This window comes from Hoplias malabaricus, chromosome 1 (assembly GCF_029633855.1).
Source record: "Hoplias malabaricus isolate fHopMal1 chromosome 1, fHopMal1.hap1, whole genome shotgun sequence".
NCBI lineage: Eukaryota > Metazoa > Chordata > Actinopteri > Characiformes > Erythrinidae > Hoplias > Hoplias malabaricus.
This window is the reverse complement of record NC_089800.1, coordinates 78,491,831-78,513,902: the sequence shown is the minus strand read 5'-3', so window position 1 is coordinate 78,513,902 and position 22,072 is coordinate 78,491,831. Positions and strand designations below refer to the sequence as shown.

The following is a 22,072-nucleotide window of genomic DNA, read 5'->3' as shown; positions in this document are numbered from 1 at the left end:
TGGGTCTAACTGTATGGGTCTGCAAGTGTGCGTGTGTGTGTGTGTGTGTGTGTGTGTGTGAACACTGTTAGCAGACAACACTGTGCATTTAAACAAATTGGGATGTAACTGTTGATTAACTAATTATTCAAATATAATAATCATCATCATTATTATTAATTAGGAAGTCATATATAAACAATCTATAGCAGCATTTTTTTTTTACTTTATTTAAGTACATTTTTCTCTAACACTAAGACAGTCAGTGAGATCCTGCTGGTGTGGGTTTCCTCTCTTTCAATGACGCACCTAAAACTGATTCATGGTTATAATATTTGTATATTACTGAAATTAGACCATGTGATATGTTCAGTATCATATCAAGCAAGTTCCAAGGCTTGTTATGATAAGCTCAAGCCCTAATGCCCACACTAAACACACACTAATGCCTACACTAAACACACTCTAAGGCCCACACTAAACACACTCCTCCAGTAACATTGAGTTTAAGTTGAAATTAGGTAAAAGTTACAAGAAGATTCACGAAAAACCTGCTCCATTCAACTTCCACAGTATATTGCATATTTTTTTTTCAAAATTTAAGATGTACATTTCAGAGCTACAGCTGCTTTAAGCCCAGCTAAGGAAAGTGGCTTGTGACTACACTGCATTACAAATTCCATAGATGTGCTTGTAGGAAGCATTTATAATAGAACAACAATATTAACAAAGTAAAGATTCCTACTGAAATATGTGCGATATCAGAGGGGTCCAAGCTTAATGACGCTTTTACCATGCACCTGATCACTGCATTAGGAACACTACTTTGTATCTACACTCGTTGTCCAGTTTACCAGCTCCACTGACCACACAGGAGCACTCTGTAGTCCAGTAGCACTGCTGTGTCTGATCCACACCTACAAGCGCAACACACACTAACACACCACCACCACGTCAGTGTCACTGCAGCACTGAGAGTGATCCAAATCATACCTGCTCTGTGTGGGTCCTGACCATGGAAGAGCAGGGTGAAATGGGGATAAGAAAGTATCCAGAGCAGCAGGGGGACTACAGTGCTCCTGTGTGGTCAGTGGAGCTGAGAAAATGGGCAATGAGTGTAGATACAAGGTTGATGTTTCTAACCCAGTGATCATTCAGTGTATTTAATCAATCACAGAGCAGAGAAAGTAGATGCTAAGCGTATACATATTAATGATTCATTTTTAATCAACTTTTATCAGGTAATTATGACAAGCCTTAAGCAAACAAGGTAATCAGTGCCTCATATCAAATTTAGAAAGTGCTTCATGGACACAGGCATTAGAAACAGGTTCTTTAAACAAAGTGCAAAGTAAGAAATGAACATCAAACATCAGGAGGAAATTAATAAAAGGGTCCCTATTTTTCCTGGCTTATATCGTCCTGATAGCTCCTAATGTGTAGTGTTTTTGCTCTCTCTCTCTCAGAGGACTTAACATAGAGCTGACCGACAATAGGCCCTTGTGCTGAAATCGAATAGAAGTGATTGATGAATTCGCCAAGGCCTTTCGGTTCAGTTCCTGTGCTCCGGCAAAGGGGGAATAGCATAACACAGAGCGAATGGAACACGCTAAGCCGCGGCTGTGTATATGGGAGTTGACGGCAAGCCCCGGCATTCATAATAACTTTCCCTCTCATGTCATCAGCGCCGCTCTGTGGGAAGTGAACAGGTTGTGACATGTTTGAGTTTTGATACTTGCTGGCCCTTAGCCATCCGCCTCCTGTGCGGCCAATGCACTCCAAGACCCTGGACTTTTTTCACACTAGGGCCATGTTTTTATAAGGAGTAAATATATAAAGCTGTAGTGGCATCTAATGGATCATAGGGGTACTGCAGCCTCCAGGTCAACTCAGTTACAGTGTTTACAAGCGACATGCCTTTCTAATTAAATGCAGCACTTGTTGGAGCACTTGGTCCGGGGAAGGGCTGGCATCCACAGCCACACACGCAGGGTTCTGGATCCGTCTGTATGCCTCGTCCACTCTGGAATCAAACACAGAAATGTCAGGATGGACGACACCACTGGAGTGTCAAATATACTACCCCCCCACTCACTTTTCCATCCCATTCAGACAAAACACCTAGTACCATTATGTTTGCAAAAGGTCTGCCCAAAGGAAACCAAGATTCTCCATGCTCTTAATACAGTGGGAACATTTCATAATAAATAGACCAAGGCGCTCCACAATGACCTGGAATAAATTTCTTTATGATAAATTGCATTAAATGTTAGGAACAATGTTGCTCTTCCACAGTCCAATGTTTTTTGTTTTGTTTTGTTTTGTTTTGTTTTGTTTATGATATTATTAACTTTTACATTTATATATATATATATATATTGTAAGCAATTTTTTTAAACTGCTTTAAAGGAACACTAGGTAACATTTAGTATTTTTGCCCCTGTGCTCCCCCTACATTTGAACAGTTTAATTTTTACAGTTATTTGTACAGTTTTACAGTGATGACCTGAAATCAATGGGGGATGGTGGGGTGGGGGGGGGTGTTCCTAGCCTCCTCCAGAATTTACATAGTGCTGTTTCTGCCATGCTTAACGTGGAGTAGCAACAACAGAGATGATTTTTGAAGCTGTAATTTTAAGGTAAATATACCACCTAATGTTGCTTTAATATTTCTGTATATTCTCTATATTTTTGTAAAGTATTTCAAATTGCAATTGTTGATAAAACATTGTGTGTGTGTGTTTGTGTGTGTGTATATGTGTGTTAACCTTATAAAAATGTTTTTGCCATTCATTCATTCATTCATTCATTCATTTATTATCTGTAACCCTTATCCAGTTCAAGGTCGCGGTGGGTCCAGAGCCTACCTGGAATAATTGGAGGGCAAGCAGGAACGCACCCTGGAGGGGGCGCCAATCCTTCACAGGGCAACACACATACTCACATATTGGCTCACACACTCACACCTACAGACACCTTTGAATCGTCAATCCACCTACCAACGTGTGTTTTTGGAATGTGGAGGAAACTGGAGCACCCGAAGGAAACCCACGAGGACAGGGGGAAAACACACCACACTCCTCACAGGTCTCTGAAGCTATGTGACTGCGACACTACCTGCTGCTCCCCCTTGCCGCCCAGTTTTTTTGCATGTCATTTTTTATTTTTCTAGTTCCATTCATCATGAAACTTACACCCAGTGTAAACTGCAAATTACATTTTTAAATATCTTCAAACGATCCCAAACAGAAGAGAGTATCTAAATTTCCATAGGTCCACAGCTGTTCTGTAGTGAGCTACTAAACACTCAATGAGTTTCACTTGATAACTTCTATGAGTTGGTATTTGGCAGGCTCAAGTCAATTTTTATTTTATTTAGGAAATTGCAAAATGATTTGAGCGTGGGTTCAAGCCACACATCACACCTCTATTTAGTGCAAAGAAAATAATAAAATATGCAGGCCAAGACCAGCAGGACTGAAAAGAGCTATAATAACCCACTGGTTGTGCAGCACAGTTTGACTTGTTAATGAAGCACCACATATAAAATTGAACCATGGCCTTGGGCAGAGTGCGATGCGCACTTACTTCTGGCGGAAAAGGTCATTGACCTCTAGCTGGGTCTCCTCTTCAGTCTGCCCCAGGCCTCTGTGCTGGAGCCTTCGGAGCCGCTCCTGAGGAGTGACAGCCAGCAACAGGACCAGGCTGGGCCGCAACAGGTCAGATGGCCACTGGTAGACCTCTGAGCCCAGAGTGGGCAGCTTCTCCACTGACCCTCTCACTGCTGTGGCTATGGCATATGCTGCTGTACTGTGCCAAAACCTGAGAGGCAAATATAAGAAGTTATAATAACACATTTGACTTTTGGGGTTACTGACCGAATGCCATGTGACACTCAGATTCATTCATTCATTATCTGTAACCGCTTATCCAGTTCAGGGTCGCGGTCACTCAGATTAGTGCAGAGTTCAGAGTCACATTACCGGCAGGTTTCTTTATAGTCTAGATTGTGCAACAAAGAACCATATATGTGAATCTCTCTAAAAAACATTATAAAATTCTGAAGATGTTTCCTCACCATTTACTAGCCCTAGAGTCTGTTCTGTGCTTGAAACCAATGTAATTTGTTTACAAAAAAAAAAAAAAAGTATCTAGGTCCAGTTTGCTAGGCTTCCTCAGTCTCTGCCCTTTTTTAGAAACAGAGAGACCTCCAATCATTGAAATGCACAAACCTCCACAGGTGGGTAATATTGACTTATATTTGCTGTTTCGGATTTCTTAAGGTTGAATGTCTCCAAATTCCAGAAATGGATGACCGCATTCCTGAACGTGCTACAAAACTAAACAATTAGAATTACACCACAAGATTCTGTGGTAATTCAAATGGTGGATAAAAACGTACAGATAAGTTCAAATTCAGCCACGTACAAGCAACAATTGTATTTTCCTATGAAACATAAAGTTTCACCTTAAAAGGCACAGAGATACTGAACATAAACAAACCAGAGAGAACAGCATTTCCCCACAATCGTAGACAAAGGCAGTGGGGAATTATCTGAAATCTCTCTCTCTCTCACACACGCACACAAATGTCTTAACAGCCTTGTCCTTTCCAAAGCTTATAGTAGCATTCTGAGTAACGCCATTGGCCTCTGCCTGGCAAACTCTGGTTCGATTCCCAGCTCAGGTAGTGAAATATTAGCCTACAATAGCAACATGCTAAACACTATGGACATGTGCGTTTGTCACAGGCTTTGTTTACAGTGTGGATTTGTTTACATCAGGAATGTCTTCTAACCTGTCCACAATCACAGTTCTCTGCGAGGCCTCTCTCAGGATCTGAGCTGCTGTGATGTAGTTCCCCAGAGCATAGAAGGCCCTGCGGATGAGGGGGGGCTCTGAGTCAAAGCGCAGTCTGTAGGGGGCCAGGCACTGAGGTGGAGATTTCAGCAGAGCAGCGCCCAGAGCCTTCTGCAGGCTTTCAGTCAGAGTGGTTTTACCTGTTCACACAAGGGGCAAACAGGATGCTGTTAGAGGACCAGGCAAAACACATACGTTCCTGTCTTTACCGACACAGACAGAGCTTTAGCTGAGAACAGGGTGAGGACCCAGTGACTGTTTGAATGCACAGGTGAATGAATGGTGCTGGATGCTATGAACAGGAATTAAGGATGGTGTTAAAGGTGGTGTCCCTGCCACACAGCACCAGAGACCTGTGGTTTCAGGTTTGGTCCTCTCCTCAGATCATTATCAGTGTCTGACACACACAAACACACACACACACACACACTGCCCTAAATGCTCATTACGCATGGTGCATAGAGCCCCACAAATTAACAAAGGCCCCCTCGTCTCCCCCTCGCGTCAAGTAAGGGCGATTTAGTGTATCATCAAAAGATGAAGCGAAACTATCTTTCAAAGTATGAAAAGAGGGGAAAAAGACTAATACATAGTTTATTTAGTATAGTTAATAAATAATAGTCTACTAACACAGCCTGGTACTATATTTAGAGGTGACGTGCACTGCACAGCTGTTCTCCACAACTTTAAAAGCCTCACAGTGCCTCAGTATCATGAACCAAACTTTGAAGCTGAAACGTGAAATGAGAACATATACTGATGTTTTTATATGGTCTAGTACTCGTATAAACCTGGTAAAACACCCCAGTACACTTTTAAATTTCATTACTATTCCATTCCACCTTAAAAATGACATAGTTACTTCAAAGTACCAAGATGAATTCTTCGAAGTTTCAGTTCCACCTTAAACGCTGCCATGATATTCACACACAATCACAATAACACCAGCTTATTTGATGTTTTCATTACACCTTAAACAATGAAGCAGTTACAGGTGCCTGGACAAATCTACTGCATTATTTAAGGTGACACAAGGCTGCAAGATGGAGGATTAACAGCTACGTTAGCTTCTTTTTCTTCTATTCCACCTTAAGTGCTGCAGCTGTTTATATATATATTTACTATATATATAGTTTTTTTATATTTTGTATCTCATTTTGTCCTGTACACTGCTGTATATTTTTAAGCCAAAAAAGAAGGGAGAACGTTAGTGGAGAGTCAGGGGCAACTGTCAAAATAAAAGGCCACAAATTGGCTCACATAGTTCAGGTAGGAGGTCCCCTTTTCAAAATGTTGCTGTCTGCACCAGCTCTGCATACATCTGTGGAGTGTCTCACACACTCACCCTGTCACACACACAAATACACACATTCTCACACCTGTGGATAGACTTACACACTCACCCAGTCAATCATAGACACACACACTTTCGCAGTGGCACTACCTGTTGGACCACTGTTATTCAATTTGCACATCAGTTTAACAGCTGTGAACCATGACATTCATCACCTGTAGCGTCCAGTCCTTCTATCACGATGACCGGAAACACTCTGTCCTGCTCATTGGCCTCCAGCTCTGTGTCCGCTATCTCCAGCACAGCCTTGGACTCCGGGATGATGTCCCTGCACTGAGAAAGCCGCAGTTGATTACATGTGATCTGACTGGATCTGACTGTCAAGGCCTAAGTTCACTATGCCCAATGCCAAGTGTCAGAAAGAGGGGTAAAAAGCAGAGATGTACCTCCTGAAGGACGTGGTAAGCATCCTCCCTCCTGTAGAACACGTGAGAGCTGATAATGTCCAGCGTTGTTGGATGATGCTGATGGGGGACTACGGCTGGAGTGACGTAAAACCTCTGTCCAGTCTCTGGCTCCGCGCTGGGATTTGTCCAGAGCTCGTGACACCACGGCTGTCCTCCATCCTCCTCGAGCTCGAACTCCAACACGGTGACCTGCTCCCGCTCCCTACACTCGCGTAACACACGCTCCGCGCAGGTCGGGTCGGACTCGTCCCGAAGGAGGAAGCCCTGGATGACGGAGCCCTCCACGCCGGGGATGAACGAAGTCAGCGGCGAGAGCGTGCACGCGCGATGCAACCGTGCGCTCAGCGTCTTCACGAGCTCGGAATGACATCGCGCGGTCTGCACTCTGCCGCCGCCGGCGTGAGCGAGCACAGAGAATATGCGGCGCGCGCTGCCGAAGGCTCGCCGCCACACCGCGGGGTCCGTGTCCGCGGTTCCGGGGCTCGCGCTGGGCTCCGGGCTCAGAGTGAAGCACAGCGGCTCAGCGCGCGCCTCCAGCTCCAGCAAAAAGAGCCGCGAGCAGCCGCGAGCTAAACGCTGTACAGTCATGCTACGCGTTCTGTACACACATACACACCCACACACACACACACACACACACACGCACACGCACACCCTTTTATTAGAGGGAAACAAAACTGAAGGAGGAAAGCGAAACTTAACGTAGCAGCCAAGCATCACGTGGCCACAATAACACAGCAACGTGCAAATGAAATCATTGAGAAATCATGAGAAAAATCTCATTGGACTTGGTGGTCCTGGGGAGACCACTCTCCTGTTTGGTAGAATCAGAAGTACGTCCTTAAATAACCCACGTCTGGACCCGAGCCCATTACCCCGTTTATGGCCCTTACAAGTTCAGCGTGAGCAAAACTGATACAGAGCTTGTCCCCAGTTAACCCCTTGGTGGCCTACACTAGGGGCAGCCTTGGCCTGATGTTTACAGGACCGGGCTTAGTCGCTCTGGGTGTGTGTTCGCAGCCCCTAGTGCACTAGTGTGTGTTTGTGTGTTCACTGCCAAACATGGGTTAAATGCAGAAGACACATTTCGTTGTACAGTACAACGTTGACAAGTAATTGCACCTTTCATATTTTTTCATACGCTTTGGAGGAATGGCGCCACCTCCAGGGTGTGTTCCTGCCTTGCGCTTAATTATTCCGGGTAGGCTCCGGACCCACCTCTGCCCTGAACTGGATAAGTGCTTACAGATAATGAATGAATAAATGAATGAAAGAATAATATAAACTAAAGCCAGATTGTATATATATATATATTATTATTTTTATTATTATTATTAAACACTGCAGCTAGTTTTTGTGTATTACTTAGGCCTAAACTATTGAATGTTTCATTTCTGATAATCTTTCATACGCTGACTGACGTGATGTTATCTCATCCCAAAGGTTTCCACAAAAAGGAAACTCAATTTGGCTCCTTACCACATGAAATATGGCTAGAACAGTAGGCAGTGTCTCTGTGTTTTCCCCTTGACTGTGTGGGTTTCCTCCCACAATCCATAAACACATGTTGGTAGGTTGACCAGCTGTGAGTTGGAAGGTGAACTAGCAACGCACCTTGCCCAGGGTGTGTTCCTTTCTTGCATCCAAAGATTCCAGGAATTCTCCAAACCCAACCCTGAACTGGGCACACCGGTTACCAAAAGTTAATTAATGAAGGAATGATATTTTATGCACGGGGATTTTATTAGATGGTGAACAGCAGAGATATCACTGGTTACTATATTATTTTCCACACCCTCAGGTTCTCGCTGAGTTTATCATGTGTTATAAATAGTTAACAGGAAGTAATAGTCACCACAACACTGTCATTATTCTTTTATAACACAAGACTACTTTAAAATTCACATTATATTTAATGTACATGACAGGAACTAATACGAGAAACAAGGTCTGTTTTCATTTCAGCTTTACTTTAAAGCCCTGCTCTAGGAACACTAACCTGGTGAGACAGGATAAGGGCCATTGCACTGTGGACTGTACTTAACCCCTGATTCAGCTAAGGGAGTTTTTCTGAGGAGGTCATTGCAGTCCACTGTATTCTGACCACTTTCCCCTTTGTTTCTGTGTAAATAGGTGTGTTGTACACTGGCTGTGTTGTTGCACAACTCTCTTCTCTGCATCCTGTGAGCACTAAGTTTCAGACCCTAAGGTGAAATGAAGCTGAAGCTCATGTTGTTTCAGTTTCCTTTCTCCAGCCTCAGCTCAGCTGATCTGCTTTAAAAACAGTTGCTGCAGTTCAGAACACACCCATTCAATTTCTTACTCTCACACATACACACACTCAGTCGACATGTTCCTCTCCAGTCAGCTGGTTCTGGTCCGGCTGCTCGTGCAGCTATGTGTCAGCAGTATGCATGCTGTGATCTCTGCATTCATGAAGTTCAAGGCTGCCTGGCTGATGGGGACAACCAGAGGGTCCAGAAGCCTCAAAGGGACCTCGACTGTTCAGAAAGACTCGGTTCCTCTCACCACTCCCAGCAGCGTCAACTACCACTTTACCCGCCAGTGCAACTATAAATGTGGCTTCTGCTTCCACACCGCCAAGACCTCCTTCGTTTTACCCATTGAGGAAGCTAAGAGAGGACTACTGCTCCTTAAACAAGCAGGTGGGCAAGATTGATTTATTCCAGATTTATTTCACTGCATAAAAAGCACAAAAAATATTCCCAATATTTTCAGTGTACAATGTTCAGTGTGTTTTGTAAATAGAAAATTAAAAAACTGGGTTTGATGCCTACAACTCTGTTGGAACGGAGGCAAAATAAGAGTCTCTTTGAAACATTCTACACTAAGAAGGTGAAAACCATGAATACACAAGACCTTCGAGCCCTCAGACAGCACTGCATCTGCTGAGAATCTGCGACAAATAGTTCTCAAATGCTTGAATTGTGTAAATAAAAGGAAAGGTGATGTAAAAAAGTGGGGAAGACATCTTTGTCCCAACGTTTTTGGAGTGTGTTGCAGGAGTTGTGTTATAAATGTGATTATATTTATAATCAAGGTTGTCCTTGGCAACGTTGGATTTTTTTTTTCCTGTTTGCTTCTACAAGTTAAATAATTGTTCAAGAGGATTAACACATCATAGATTTTAGTTTTTATCGTATTATACAAAACAAAAAATGCAGCCTAGTGTTAGCCTGTTAATATTGTTATTATTGTTATTATTGTTATTTGTAGTAGTAGTAGTAGTAGTATCCATACATTACAATGTTATTTTTCTTTTATAAGGAATGGAAAAAATAAACTTCTCGGGGGGAGAGCCTTTCATACACCAGAGAGGCGAGTTTCTGGGAGAGATGGTGCGCTACTGCAAGCAGGAGCTCCAGTTACCGAGCGTCAGTATCGTCAGTAACGGGAGCATGATAAAGGAGAACTGGTTTCAGAGATACGGTGAGATGTGTTGGAGGTAACAGCAGGGGGCAGCAAATTACAACTCATCTGCTGTTGCATCAGCCTATATTATTACCATTAAGTCACTGTTATACATAATTATAATATCGTTTTTGTTTTGTTTTTTCGTTTGAATGCCTTATTTTGTCGTTTCAGCAGCAAACAGAGCTTATAAACTGCTCACCAGCAAACCTGTGTATGTTGTTTTGAATGTTGCTATGCTGGTCAACCTGCAAGGCCAAGCTGGCTAACCACATAAACCAACACTGGGCCAAATTAAAAAATGAAACAGTATAAACCAGTGTAGACCATTATGAAGTTCATGCTGAAATATAGTTTTTATTTAAGAGCCTTCTTGAATGTGCAGCAGTGGTATATGCAGGTCTTTAACAGATTTTACAGTCCTAATGAAATGGGAAAAGCTAATAACCGCAATCGTCATTTGTGTTGTTGCAGGAGAGTATCTGGACATTCTAGCCGTATCTTGTGACAGTTTTGATGAGGAGACCAACAAAGCTATCGGTCGAGCTCAGGGCAGGAAAAGCCACTTGGACAACCTTTATAAAGTGCGTGACTGGTGCAGACAGTACAAGGTGGCCTTCAAAATCAACTCCGTCATCAACACCTTTAACGTCCATGAAGATATGACAGAGCACATTGCTTCTCTCAATCCCGTGCGCTGGAAGGTAGGGCCTTAGGACATCTTAGAGTTACGAGTTACATATAGAGATACATCTAAACATCTAAACATCTTCTGAGACACAGCCTGAGTGTGTGTTGTGTTGAGTGGTCGATGTAGTGTAGTTGGTAATACCTCTGCTTTCTAAACAGAAAACACACAACACTACACCAATAACAGTCATTGGGCAAGACTGATCATGTCACATTTGCTTGTAAGATGCTCAGGATAAAACAGTTTACCATACGTTATCAGTGGAAAGGAATGGTATTTTGATGTGGTCCTGTATTGTAGGTGTTCCAGTGTCTGCTGATTGAGGGTGAGAACTCAGGGGGGGACAGCCTTCGTGAGGCAGAGAAGTTTATCATCACTGACCAGGAGTTTCAGGACTTTCTGGACAGACACCAGAACACTGAGTGTTTGGTTCCAGAGTCTAATCAAAAGGTAATTTCCAGTGACAAATCTGAACATGCATTTTAGTCATTTAAGTTTCACACTGTAACTAAAACATACATGAATCTGAATCTATTAATAATTATCCAAAACACTAATCCTTTGTTGTCTTTCAGATGAGAGACTCCTATCTGATCCTGGATGAATATGTAAGTACTTCCAAGTATCATCTGTGGTTGTCCAAAGACAGAATAAAAACTTACAGAAAAGTTAAACTTCAGTCACGTACAAACAACAGCCCTTTGTTCCCCATAAAATCTACCACTCCACCTTTAAAGATGTGGTGCTTCTGAACGTAAACAAACCAGAGAGAACAGCACTTCCCCGTAGCTGTCCCCTTTAATTGGTTTGAAAATGGCGAGTGAAGGATTTATTGGTCATTGCATTCGTTATGAGTACACTTTTTAAACATAATTCTACACATAACAGTATTATTATAAGACTGATATAACTGATCCCTGTTCTTTGTCTTTGCAGATGAGGTTTCTGGACTGTCGATCAGGAAGGAAAGACCCATCAAAGTCCATTCTGGATGTTGGTGTAGAGGAGGCCATCAAGTTCAGTGGATTTGATGAGAAGATGTTTCTTAAAAGGGGGGGCAAATACACATGGAGCAAAGCAGATATGAAGCTGGAATGGTGATCGTCTTCTGTGTTTACCATGTGTGCTGTTAGCTCTAATCTTGTTACCTGTTCCTAAGAAGTGTGAGTGTCATGTGTTACGGCATTATATAGATGTAACTTTTGCAATGAAGATTGTTTTATATTAATTTAATTTATTATTGTTTTATTTACTATTGTATGGATTATTTCTCAGTTTTCACACATTAATGACCAGCATGTTTGATTCAGTTTCCTTTCATTTTCAATGAGGGGCAGCACAGTGGTGTTACAGCCAGTGTTCATGGCACACCCTCCTGGGTCTAGGGTCCTGAATCTTTGCCTCGGAGTTTCAAGGGTTTGATCTTTGCCTTGGATTACAGTTTGTGAGGGGGGTGTTTTCCCAATCGGTGCACTCTGATTTCTGCTCAAATCTGGCTGTGTGAAATTGTCCACAGGTGTGAGTGTATGAGTGACTGGGTGTGACCTGTCCTCTGGTGGATTCATGCCCAATGGCTCCAGGTTGGTTCAGGGCCCACTATGACCCTGAACAGAATAAAGGAGGGTAAAGTAGGAGACGATCTCTGTGTTTTCTGTGTAAGCACATAACTGAAGAAATGTGCCAAATTGAACCAACCATATGGATGAAGAAAGATTTTATATAGCTTATCATATTTAATGCTTACAAAATCAGATGTTTAGCTAATCTATACATGCATATGTCATCATGCTGTTATTAATTGCACATAAGTGGGCAAATTTGATGTATATATTTTTCAAATCCAGTGACTCATGGCTTTACTGCAGCACTTGTAGCAAACATTGCACAATTTAGAAACATGTTAATAATTGTCTTAAATAAAGAGTTATATATTTGACAAATCCAGTGTCGTTCTTTAGCTATCGTCATGAAATATAATGTGATTTGAATTATAGAGTGGGCTAATAGTGAGTAGAATTTCAAAATACCACAGTGTATTATGTAAAAGATTGGAGCTAGCACAAGATCTTTTTTCTCTAATATTGATAATGAGATGTCATTTTGACGACAACTCATAAAATTTGGCACACAGTAGTGAACCACGAAGCATTATTGCTGTAGATACTTTGGTTTTTGCTCCTTATACCTTATATATCCACTTGTTTATAGTGGCATGATTCAAAATGGTGGGACTTGTATATTCTATTAACATTTCACATTTATTTTTGGCCTTGTCTCAGTTTGTTGCATACATCAATTCTATTTTTTTCTGATTTAAAAACACAATCAATCTGGCTGGTGAAGCATTGGAAATATTTTTAATGTGTGTGTGTGTGTGTCCATTTGGTAGTGAAATAAATGTTCAGGAAAATGAACATATCACATATTCTAATTATTTTCCATTTTTTAAACATATTAGCCTAATGTTAAATAACTAATACGTGTATGGCTGTTAGTCTTATTATAGTTACTACCTTCTTATTATAATGTTATCTTCTCTCATGTGTTTAATTCAAAATCTCAAAGGTAGAGTAAAGAATGTGGGGAAAGAGATTGTATAACTCTGTGGACTTCATAAAACGTTTGAACGTAAAAGAGTATGCTTCAGTGCATAAAACCCTGTCACAAACGTGGATCTCAGGAGCAAAAGAAATCAGGATGAAAATGTAGGGTATGTGTCTTTAAAAAAAACCGTTAAATAGTGTCTGGTGTTATCCGACCAGCGGCGCTGTTTGTGCAGTTTGCCAAGACCCCGTTTTAAAGCTGAACACTAGGAAATGCTCAGACAAATGGCGTCTTCACAACAAATCGGACTAATCAGCTGATTATTCTCAACTACACGGAGACCTGAGGTAAATAAAGCCGTTGACTGCAGTCTTGTCATGACGAGGCTGTTTTCCTTGGCTTTACGTTTGGTTGTTACCAACTGCGAGGGTTAAACAGGCACGGTTTAGTCTTTATTTTAAGAAGAAATATCCTTTATGCAGCTCTCAGTAGAGTAAAGGCTGTTTGCGTCGTTGGTAACTTCGCTATAACGTTACACCTCGGTAAATGACGGTTGCGGTTCTGCAGCGCAGAGACGTTACACGAGGTGCCATTTTAACGCGATTCACAGAGGACAGTCTACTGGGGGATACCGCTGTGAGGGCTTTCTCTGGGATCTATTATTGTTTACGCTCGCTTCTTCTCTTCTTTCTGTTGTCTCTGACCACAGGTCGTTTATTCAGATGGTCTCCGTGAGCTCAGGAGGCAGACAATGTCTATCCGCTGTCAGCGCGACATCCCTGTAACATTTATAAAATGTGTGAAACCTTCCTCCGACGTTTTCTCACAGTAGTCTATCGGGCTACTGCACTGTAGCTTAGCAGAGCTGCTGGGAATTGGCTGAGCTCCTGCTCCTTGGACGGTAACAACCTGCGGGGCTAGGGACTCCTCACAGCTGGTCTGTAGCTCGGGAAGTTTTCACTTACTCAGTCCACTGCTCAGAGGCTAAGGTGAGTGTATTTATTATTATTTTTTAATGCTGTGTATGTCTTCTAAACTTTTCCATATGTAATATTTCTTATAACCAACGCTATGCCACGAAAATGAGTGCAGGGACAGGTTTAATGGCACTCTGTCTTAAAGATATGTCTTCAGTAAAAGGTCTTTAATACTGTTTGAAGCATTTAATATTGGGTTGAACATTTTCCAGAAGTGAAATATACTGAGGACAATGTCGTGATATTAAAAGGCCCACGCTGGTCAATGATTAAACCACTTACATTTATCTGGTTTCCTCAGAATTAGATATAGAAGTTATTAACAGAAATCCATCCTGTAATATTTTAAATTGCATTTAGATATAACTGCCCCAACCCTCAAATTGAAGGGGTTAGTTCCTTGGCTCAGTGACCTAAGAAACACTGACTTTTCTGAATCTGGGAATTTGAGACTGTATTTGAAATGTGGTAGTTTCAAAGTAGAAAAGCTCAACAATGTTTCTGACCACTAATTTTACTCATGATACATATTGTAGCATAGAGGTCTTAAAATCTGGACTTTGGATTCATGTTCCAGACCAGGATTTAAAAATTTCTGGTCCGTATAACACTATACCTGGCCTGTCAGGTACATGAGCAGTAGCAGATATAGTGTAATACCAGCTGTTCATTTTAAAATGCCAAGGTCCATATTTGAAGACCTCTGTCCTAGCATAAAAAACAACCACGCGTGCACATGCTAACAAGACTAAACACTGGATAGAGTCATTACCTGGGTCTGTTTTGTTGACATGTGTGGGTTTACTTTTTTGATTATAGTCTGCAGTACTGTTGAGTATTGTTACTTTTTCTTTTACTAGCTCACACAAAATGTGTGTTTGCTACTTACAAATTCCAGTGAAATGTTTTGAAATCTGTGACCATGCATTATTGTAGGCCACATACTTAATAGGCATATGTGGGTATGATATATGAGTATATCATTTTTTGTTAAGAGATAAATTGTATTAGATGTTATATTACACACTAAAGTATTCTTGGAATCAAACTGAACCAAAGAGAGGTAAGAAAGTGAAAGTAAATTCACATGAATGTGGAACTGGAAGCTTATGAGAAGATGTTTATCTTGTCACAGTTGTTATTCTGCCCAGGTATCGGTGAGATAGAACAACCCCTGATGTCAACTGACTTACATTTGCATTTTAATCTTGTCATTGGGAACATGTTAATGCCTGCTGAACGAGCCTGAGCAAGTTACTATGTGCCCTTAGCTTAAAGGTGGACCTCAGAATGGTATGTTTTGTATGTTTGATGCTAATTTCATATGCAAAAAGCCTGTAAGAAGACTACTGCTTGGAACACAGGTGTGATATGTGTTCATTCTTCTCTCCCTCTTACTGCATTCTGAGGAGTCTAGGGGTGCTATTTTTCAGTACAGCAGAGTTTATTCCAAGAAATAGTAGGCCATTTATTGTGCAATGCTGTAATGCTTTTGCTGCACAGGAAGCAGAGAGAGTGACCTTCACTTGACAGGAGAAGAATGGCTGTGACTCTCAAAGCCTGCAGTTCATACTTCAGGTCTTGGTTCGAGAGTACTTGAGAAAGCGGGATCTTTTGTCGTTTGAGGAAAACGCAGCCGTCACATATATTTGTCTTTGAAAAAAGCCCTCACTTTACTCTTGGCATGAGGGTAGATGCATGATTATTTTACAGGAAAAACACAATGAAATTTGAATCTCTTGTATTGATAGTCACTCTTTAACAAATGGTGGTTCTTTAATGGTTCTTTTTTAAAGACCTTGGTTCTATTTAGAAACATGTTTTCTACATAAAATTATTCGTACACTGAACTGTTTACTTGCACGGTGAATTCATTCTTTAGAATAATGGAGGATGTGTTGTAAATGGTTCTATAGATCACCAAAACACAGAGATTTTAATGACACACTTAACTTGATGGTCTGTGACCAGACCAGGTAAGGTCTAAACTGAATGCCTTTGCAAGGAGTGGTTGTGAGTAAGTGCTGGTGGAAGGAGAGGGTTCGGCACTTGAATTAGGAGGCAGGGAAGTAAGAGATTATCTGTAGGCCGGTATTTAAATAGATGTGAAGGTGTTTCAATTTTATTACTTTATTTACATTTTATGATGTCCACCATTGTTTTTGTGGTTCCTCTCAGACACGTGATGAAGAACTGAGTGTTGAGAAGTGCTCTAGCGGCAAGTTTACATTTAAACTTAACTTGGTGGTCTATGGAAAGACTACTGTTCCAGGTAAAGTCTAAACTGAATGCCTTTGTAAGGAGTGGTTGTGAGTAGTTTGTGGTGGAATGAGATGGTTTGGATAAAGAGGGAAGGAGGACAGTTTATTGCGTAGTGGATGATTAGCCATAGGTCTGTGTTTGAATAGGTTTTGTATGTGAAGAACAAAAAGAATATTTACTAGGCCAGGCTTAGCCATAAAAACAACCAAAAAGCTCTGCTATTGTGGACATTTTATGTCTGATGATTTTAGTATATCAATAATTTTAGTAAGCAATGATTTATATGGGAGATCTCACAGTGACATGACTTATATACAATAAGAATATAGTGATCTTCTAAAGAGTGATTTTTACTACATGAAGGCACCAGTTGGTGATGAAGGCCTTTAACTATGCACACCCAGTACGCTGAGAAGCTGCACATGAGCCTAAAGTCACCATGCCCTGTGCCGAGCTTTGGGATAAATGCATAAAAATCTCCTCATCATTGTGGTAGTTGTGTCTGTGGTGTTCATTGTTTGTATTGTGTAGGATCCAGGGAGTTGACTGTCGTTGCAGTTGAATTTAGGTTTGTGATTTTTGGGCGTACTATCAATTTAAGACCATGCAGCTTCAGGCTTGGACTTGAACCTGGCACTAAGAAGTCTGTGGGGAGTTTTGGGATTGAAGCCACACAGTTTTTTACATCGGGAAGAACTTTGAATTTGTTTCTGCGAAAGAAAGACGGTTTATTTTGAGATACTCTGCAACTTGCATAATTCAAACTAATCAGGCTTATTTTATCATGCTTACACGGAGTGCCCTGGAAGGTATTCTTTGGACAAGCACATTGATCAGCTCTCACCTCCTCCATGTCTGGCATTAAATACAATATTTGCACATCGTGCTACCATCCTTCAGACGGCCCACCTCCCTTTCAGCCAGTCAAAACGTCGAATACGGAGCCTCTGAGAGGCATGGTCTGATTTATCTGCTTGAAGATTTCACTCAAATATTGGTAGGGACCTTTCCTTCCATCAGAAATATCCCACCATCCATGTGCAAACCTACACCAATGAACCTTTTTTTGGATATACACAGGGGTAAACTCCCTCTTAATATGACTTCAGATGAAACACTGTTCAAGGAGGTCCCTTGCCAGTGCCCTCATAACTTGAAGTATAGAACCAAAGAGGCAGAAAACTAAGTGCCTGTAAAGAAGTTTAAAAGTACAGTGGATTATATCTTGTTGGTTTAACCTCTGATGATAATTTTCAGGATGATGTCAACCAATGTAAACATATTAACAGCGCGGCTTGTGTTGTAGCCAGGGTTTGTGTTAGTGTCACTCTGTTACTGCACACTTCAGTCGGCCTAGCATTTCAAATCTGAATGCGTATACACGTCAGCTTTGGTGGGAAGATAAATGGTAAAAACAGAGTGGAACACATCCTTATGTAATTGGTCTGAGAACGGCTGAAGCATGCAGTGATTAGATAAGCCCATTACTCACAGCAGCCCCAAAGACACTCCTGCCTTGTTATGAAGACACTACTGTGCCTTCTGTCTGTGTTGTGTCAGAGCTTTGCGCTCAGGGGCTTGTGTTTTGTGGTGTTTTCTTTTTTCTTTTTTTTCCTGCTCTTTCACATCATCAGTGTTCTTCAGCTCACTGGGGTTTCCTGTCACTAGCTGTACCCTGCAAGTCAATGCAGCTTCGGTTAGTCAGCGTCTGTGGTTAGGAAGGGAAAGGCATAAGCCATGGAGAAGTGAGAGGAGAGGCCAAAGGTGCTTGCTCATCGTTTTGGGGAAGAAAAGTCTCAACTGGTCATGGTTGGATATCAGCCAGAGGGCTGCGCAAGGTGTTGTCTGAGGACTTCTCAGGGTTGAGAAAGGAGTGGTGGCAAATTAAATTTTCAGGCTATTAGAACAGGAGACAACAGTGTGTAATGGATTAAAAAGCCTCTCATCTTTTATTTAGAGGTTATTTTAATGTGTTAGTTTCCTGTTTACCATAATGTGGATTTTTTTGTTTGTGCAGCCCTTCTATGAAGCCCCAGGAGTATCTTTTACAATATGCCTCTTTGCTTTTTGACCTAGGCAGCCTTCAATCCTGACTAGTGAAGGACGTCCCTGATTACATACTGAGATATAGCCCTTTCCTGGTGTCTTAATTTCTACGTTCACATTACAAGCCTCACTAATCAATTCAGATTATTTGCTAAGATCACGGTTCCCATCATAAATGTGAAGTGACCTGTATCTGTCATTTGAGCAAACTTGAGTCACTGAAATGGCACGTTCACATTTAGGCGGCTCTGTCTCAAATGGGTCTCTAAGCCCTGTATACTACTTGATGTAGTGCACCTGGTAAATGTGAACATGGCCCATAAAAAATCTGTGACCTGCTTTGGTCAAAATCCCACAAGGACCAAGCAACGCAGCAGACTTTTTCCACTGTTCAGAACCGCCGGTTTCAGTGCTGGTTCCTTTAAATGATAATTAGCTACTGTTCACCTCAAGCTGAATGCACAGCAATGAGGAGTGAGCAGCACGAAGATTTTAGCCATTTTCACTCTGTTCTCTTCCTTTCCGTCCTCATTTCACAGCACATCTTGGACTGCCATATTTAATAGTACTTAATTACTTTTAAAGTGTCAGCTTTGATTTATTAGGGATTTGAAATTTTGTTATGCTGCATTTATAGGAGACAACAATAATGAATGTAGCATTGTGACTTCTCTCTTTTTTTTCGGTGAAATGATCATGACTTTTGTCACATGTTGGTTAGTCTAACCTACATTCTGTCTCCATTACCACACCATAAGCTAATTCTTTGCTATGTATCTGTGGTAGCTCTGTCCATGGGTGAAAAACAGGATCTTGTGCTACGGGCCAATAATACGGAAGTGCTGGATGTTTGTAAGAATCTCCAATGTTGCCTAATATGTTACCATTTAAAATAAAGCTACACCCTCACAATTTAGCATTCTGCACCTGCTATTTGTCTCTCCTCAGGCTGAGGAGGAGTAATGATGTTGTATGAGAGCACAGGGTTAATTTATATCAGGGAAGAACATATGAGCAAGTGATTAGCCTCATACTATTATATTACAGAGTGTTTGCTTGCGTAGGACAGTATTGTTTTCTTCTGGGGAAGTGTCAGCTTATTTTCTCCCCCGACTTTTTCACAAGTGAACACAGTTCTGGAGTCTCAGTGAAATATCTGTGACCTGCTTTGGTCAAAATACCACAAGGATAAAGCCCTGCAAAAGTGGAGCAGAAACAGAACAGCTCCTTTTATCACATTTCTGACTTAGGCAGCCGATATTGGTATTTTCCCTTTAACGTGTAAGTGTTAAGACTGCCCCATATATTTCAAGAAGATCCATTGTTGTGTTATCAGACTTGAAGCGATGCTTTGGCCCAAGGCTGCATTTTGAATGTTCTTAATGTTACTGGATAAAGTTTATACAAGCTTTGTGGAAATTAAACAGAAGTTAAACCACAAAATTAAAGAAATTATGTTTTGTTAATTATTTTTTGCCACATAATTAAAGAAAAAAAGAGGATGGTGTAACCAGCGCAGGCCTGAATCCAACTAAAGGAAACTGGGTCAAAACAATGTGTATCAATGTTTACAAATGTTGCGTTATTAATTAATCATTGTATTTTGATACATTGCATCATATCAGTATGATAGCAATTCTCTTGTCCATACCATTCAGATGTGTGTATGTGTGTTGAAAACCCAAGTGAGGCACAGAGAGAAGCTGAGGACATTGAGACTTGAGGCACTAAGTGAATCACATGGTGGATGTGCTGACTCTGTTTTCTGTTCTAGTGCACAGATCAACAGGGCTAAGGGAACCAGCATGGAAACCTGCTGACCAAATTAATCTCCATGGCTTTATTACCTGTCCAGAAGAAGCTTGTTTGGACTTGTGTTGTTTTCAAACCTAGGGTCAGCGCACTCTTTGACCCGTGTTAAGCCAGTGCAAAGGGAATCAGCAGGATTAGAGTTAATGGGAGAATTAGATTAATGCTGACTCTCAGTCAGACTAATACTGGTGCTACGTGTTTGTTTAAAGTGGGCTTTTTCCCTAACAAGTGAAATCAGTTCAACAGTTTTTCGGTTGTAATGAAATGTTTGTAGTCAAAATACCACAAGGATGAACACCACAGCAGTGTTTACACATGGTCTAAAGAGCCCTGTTAAGATCGGCCGGTTTCAGCGCCTGTTTCTTTTAACAATAATGAGCCACACTGCACAGCAGTGAGGAGCGAGGAGCAGATGCTCTGGATTTTAGTCGTCTTTGCTCAGTTCTCTTCTCCTTTTTGGTTTTTTACTCACTGCTCATTTCCTTTTGTCTGTTTTACTATTTGTCTCTGCTCTCACATAAACACAGGTCCGGCGCTGTGATTGGAGAGTACCATATGAGGGGGTGGAGCAATTTGAGGTCAGAAGCAGAGCAAAATTATAACAGCAGCCCACAGAAAACTGGTCTTGTTTCACAGTTTGTGGGTTGGTAGGCCCCAGACACACACATTAACTTCAAAGATTTTTTTTCTTCACTTTTAATATGTCTCGTTAAGATAGGTGGATAATTTAAATCAATCATAGCTCATAGAGTCGGCATTTGTCTCAGTATTAGCTTGGCTGTAGTTTTGACCTAACCATTATAGCCATCAAAATATAAGACAGGATTTTTAAAGAAGTGCTATGTTAATGCTGCTAGCCGTGTTTGGGATGAAAAAGCACCAGGGATCGATTCAGCACAATGATGTAAGTTGCAAATTGTTGTTCTTTCACATTCTTCAGACTGTCTCTTTTCACTACTGGGGCTGATGTTTAAAACATGGGAACCATGGCAGACCTCGGGCTCATGCTCTCTGCACATGTCAATAGCAATAAGCACTGTAGAGCGTGGTTGTCGTATCCTTTTAATTTTTCAGACACAAATGGCATGCCACAAGGCTTTTGAAAAAGGGGGATGTCTCTTTAAATACTGCTTTTTCATTCTGAAATGGTGGCCACTCGTGCTTTTTCTCCATTAAATCCTTCTTAGCAAATCAATTTCATACCCTGCGTTTCTGCTTTTAAGAACTCGTTTCAGCACACGTTGCGGACAAATGTTATAGATGAGCATTTACATAAGTATTTTTTTGTTTATTTTTCACACATTATCTTTAAAAGGGTCTGTACCATTATTTAATGTATTTATCCTCTGTAACTACTTCATTTTGATGTGCCTGGAATCACTGGACGTAAGGCAGGAACACATCCTTGACACAGAGCCAATCAGTCACAGGGCATGAAGTATATAATATCCATTTGATATTTAATTATCAAAATTAATAACAAAAAATTTCTAGGGTGTATTTGATTTTGAACTTACATTAAGGCACATGATATTGGTTCGGGCTTCTACAGTTACTGAAATATTGGTCTTTGATATTGGCTCGTCCAATCTGCTATTTTTCATTCCAGTATGTTCATAATAAACAAAGGACTATTATTCTGTATTAACATTTAAGAAGTGGGCATGTCATGGACTGAGATTCTCTCACCCTGGGTATGTTTTACTTT

General features: G+C 41.1%; 3 protein-coding genes across 6 annotated transcripts in view; 2 read left to right on the top strand and 1 right to left on the bottom strand.

Annotated features, from left to right (window-relative positions):
- Nucleotides 1-257: 257 nt before the first annotated feature.
- Nucleotides 258-7,214, bottom strand: cmpk2 (cytidine monophosphate (UMP-CMP) kinase 2, mitochondrial). Its single transcript, XM_066684391.1, has 5 exons — nt 6,580-7,214; nt 6,349-6,466; nt 4,778-4,979; nt 3,568-3,801; nt 258-2,002 (listed from the first exon to the last, which is right to left on the bottom strand). Exons 1-5 carry the CDS (start codon nt 7,186-7,188, stop codon nt 1,882-1,884), a joined length of 1,284 nt encoding a protein of 427 aa, XP_066540488.1. The 5' UTR covers nt 7,189-7,214; the 3' UTR covers nt 258-1,881.
- A 1,695-nt stretch (nt 7,215-8,909) lies between these two features.
- Nucleotides 8,910-12,641, top strand: rsad2 (radical S-adenosyl methionine domain containing 2). The gene is made up of 6 exons (XM_066684377.1): nt 8,910-9,266; nt 9,889-10,050; nt 10,507-10,736; nt 11,024-11,173; nt 11,299-11,331; nt 11,660-12,641. The coding sequence occupies exons 1-6, from the start codon at nt 8,951-8,953 to the stop codon at nt 11,822-11,824; spliced, it is 1,056 nt and encodes a 351-aa protein (XP_066540474.1). The 5' UTR covers nt 8,910-8,950; the 3' UTR covers nt 11,825-12,641.
- Nucleotides 12,642-13,499: 858 nt separating this feature from the next.
- The window catches only part of rnf144aa (ring finger protein 144aa), a 33,592-nt gene continuing 25,019 nt past the window's right edge, over nt 13,500-22,072 (top strand). For 3 of the 4 annotated variants that reach the window (XR_010803647.1, XM_066674274.1, XM_066674256.1), the window contains exons 1-2: nt 13,500-13,614; nt 13,977-14,256. The gene's annotated coding sequence lies outside the window, so the exon portion shown is untranslated. The other variant, XM_066674265.1, reaches the window with a different exon arrangement.

Coding starts and splice junctions, on each gene's coding strand:
- cmpk2 (XM_066684391.1), bottom strand. CDS start 7,188: ATGACTGTACAGCGTTTAGCTCGCGGCTGCTCGCGGCTCTTTTTGCTG. Junction 3,802..4,777: donor AGAACTGTGATTGTGGACAG/GTTAGAAGACAT, acceptor TTTGCCTCTCAG/GTTTTGGCACAGTACAGCAG. Junction 2,003..3,567: donor AATGACCTTTTCCGCCAGAA/GTAAGTGCGCAT, acceptor GTTTGATTCCAG/AGTGGACGAGGCATACAGAC.
- rsad2 (XM_066684377.1), top strand. CDS start 8,951: ATGTTCCTCTCCAGTCAGCTGGTTCTGGTCCGGCTGCTCGTGCAGCTA. Junction 10,051..10,506: donor GAACTGGTTTCAGAGATACG/GTGAGATGTGTT, acceptor GTGTTGTTGCAG/GAGAGTATCTGGACATTCTA. Junction 10,737..11,023: donor TCAATCCCGTGCGCTGGAAG/GTAGGGCCTTAG, acceptor CCTGTATTGTAG/GTGTTCCAGTGTCTGCTGAT.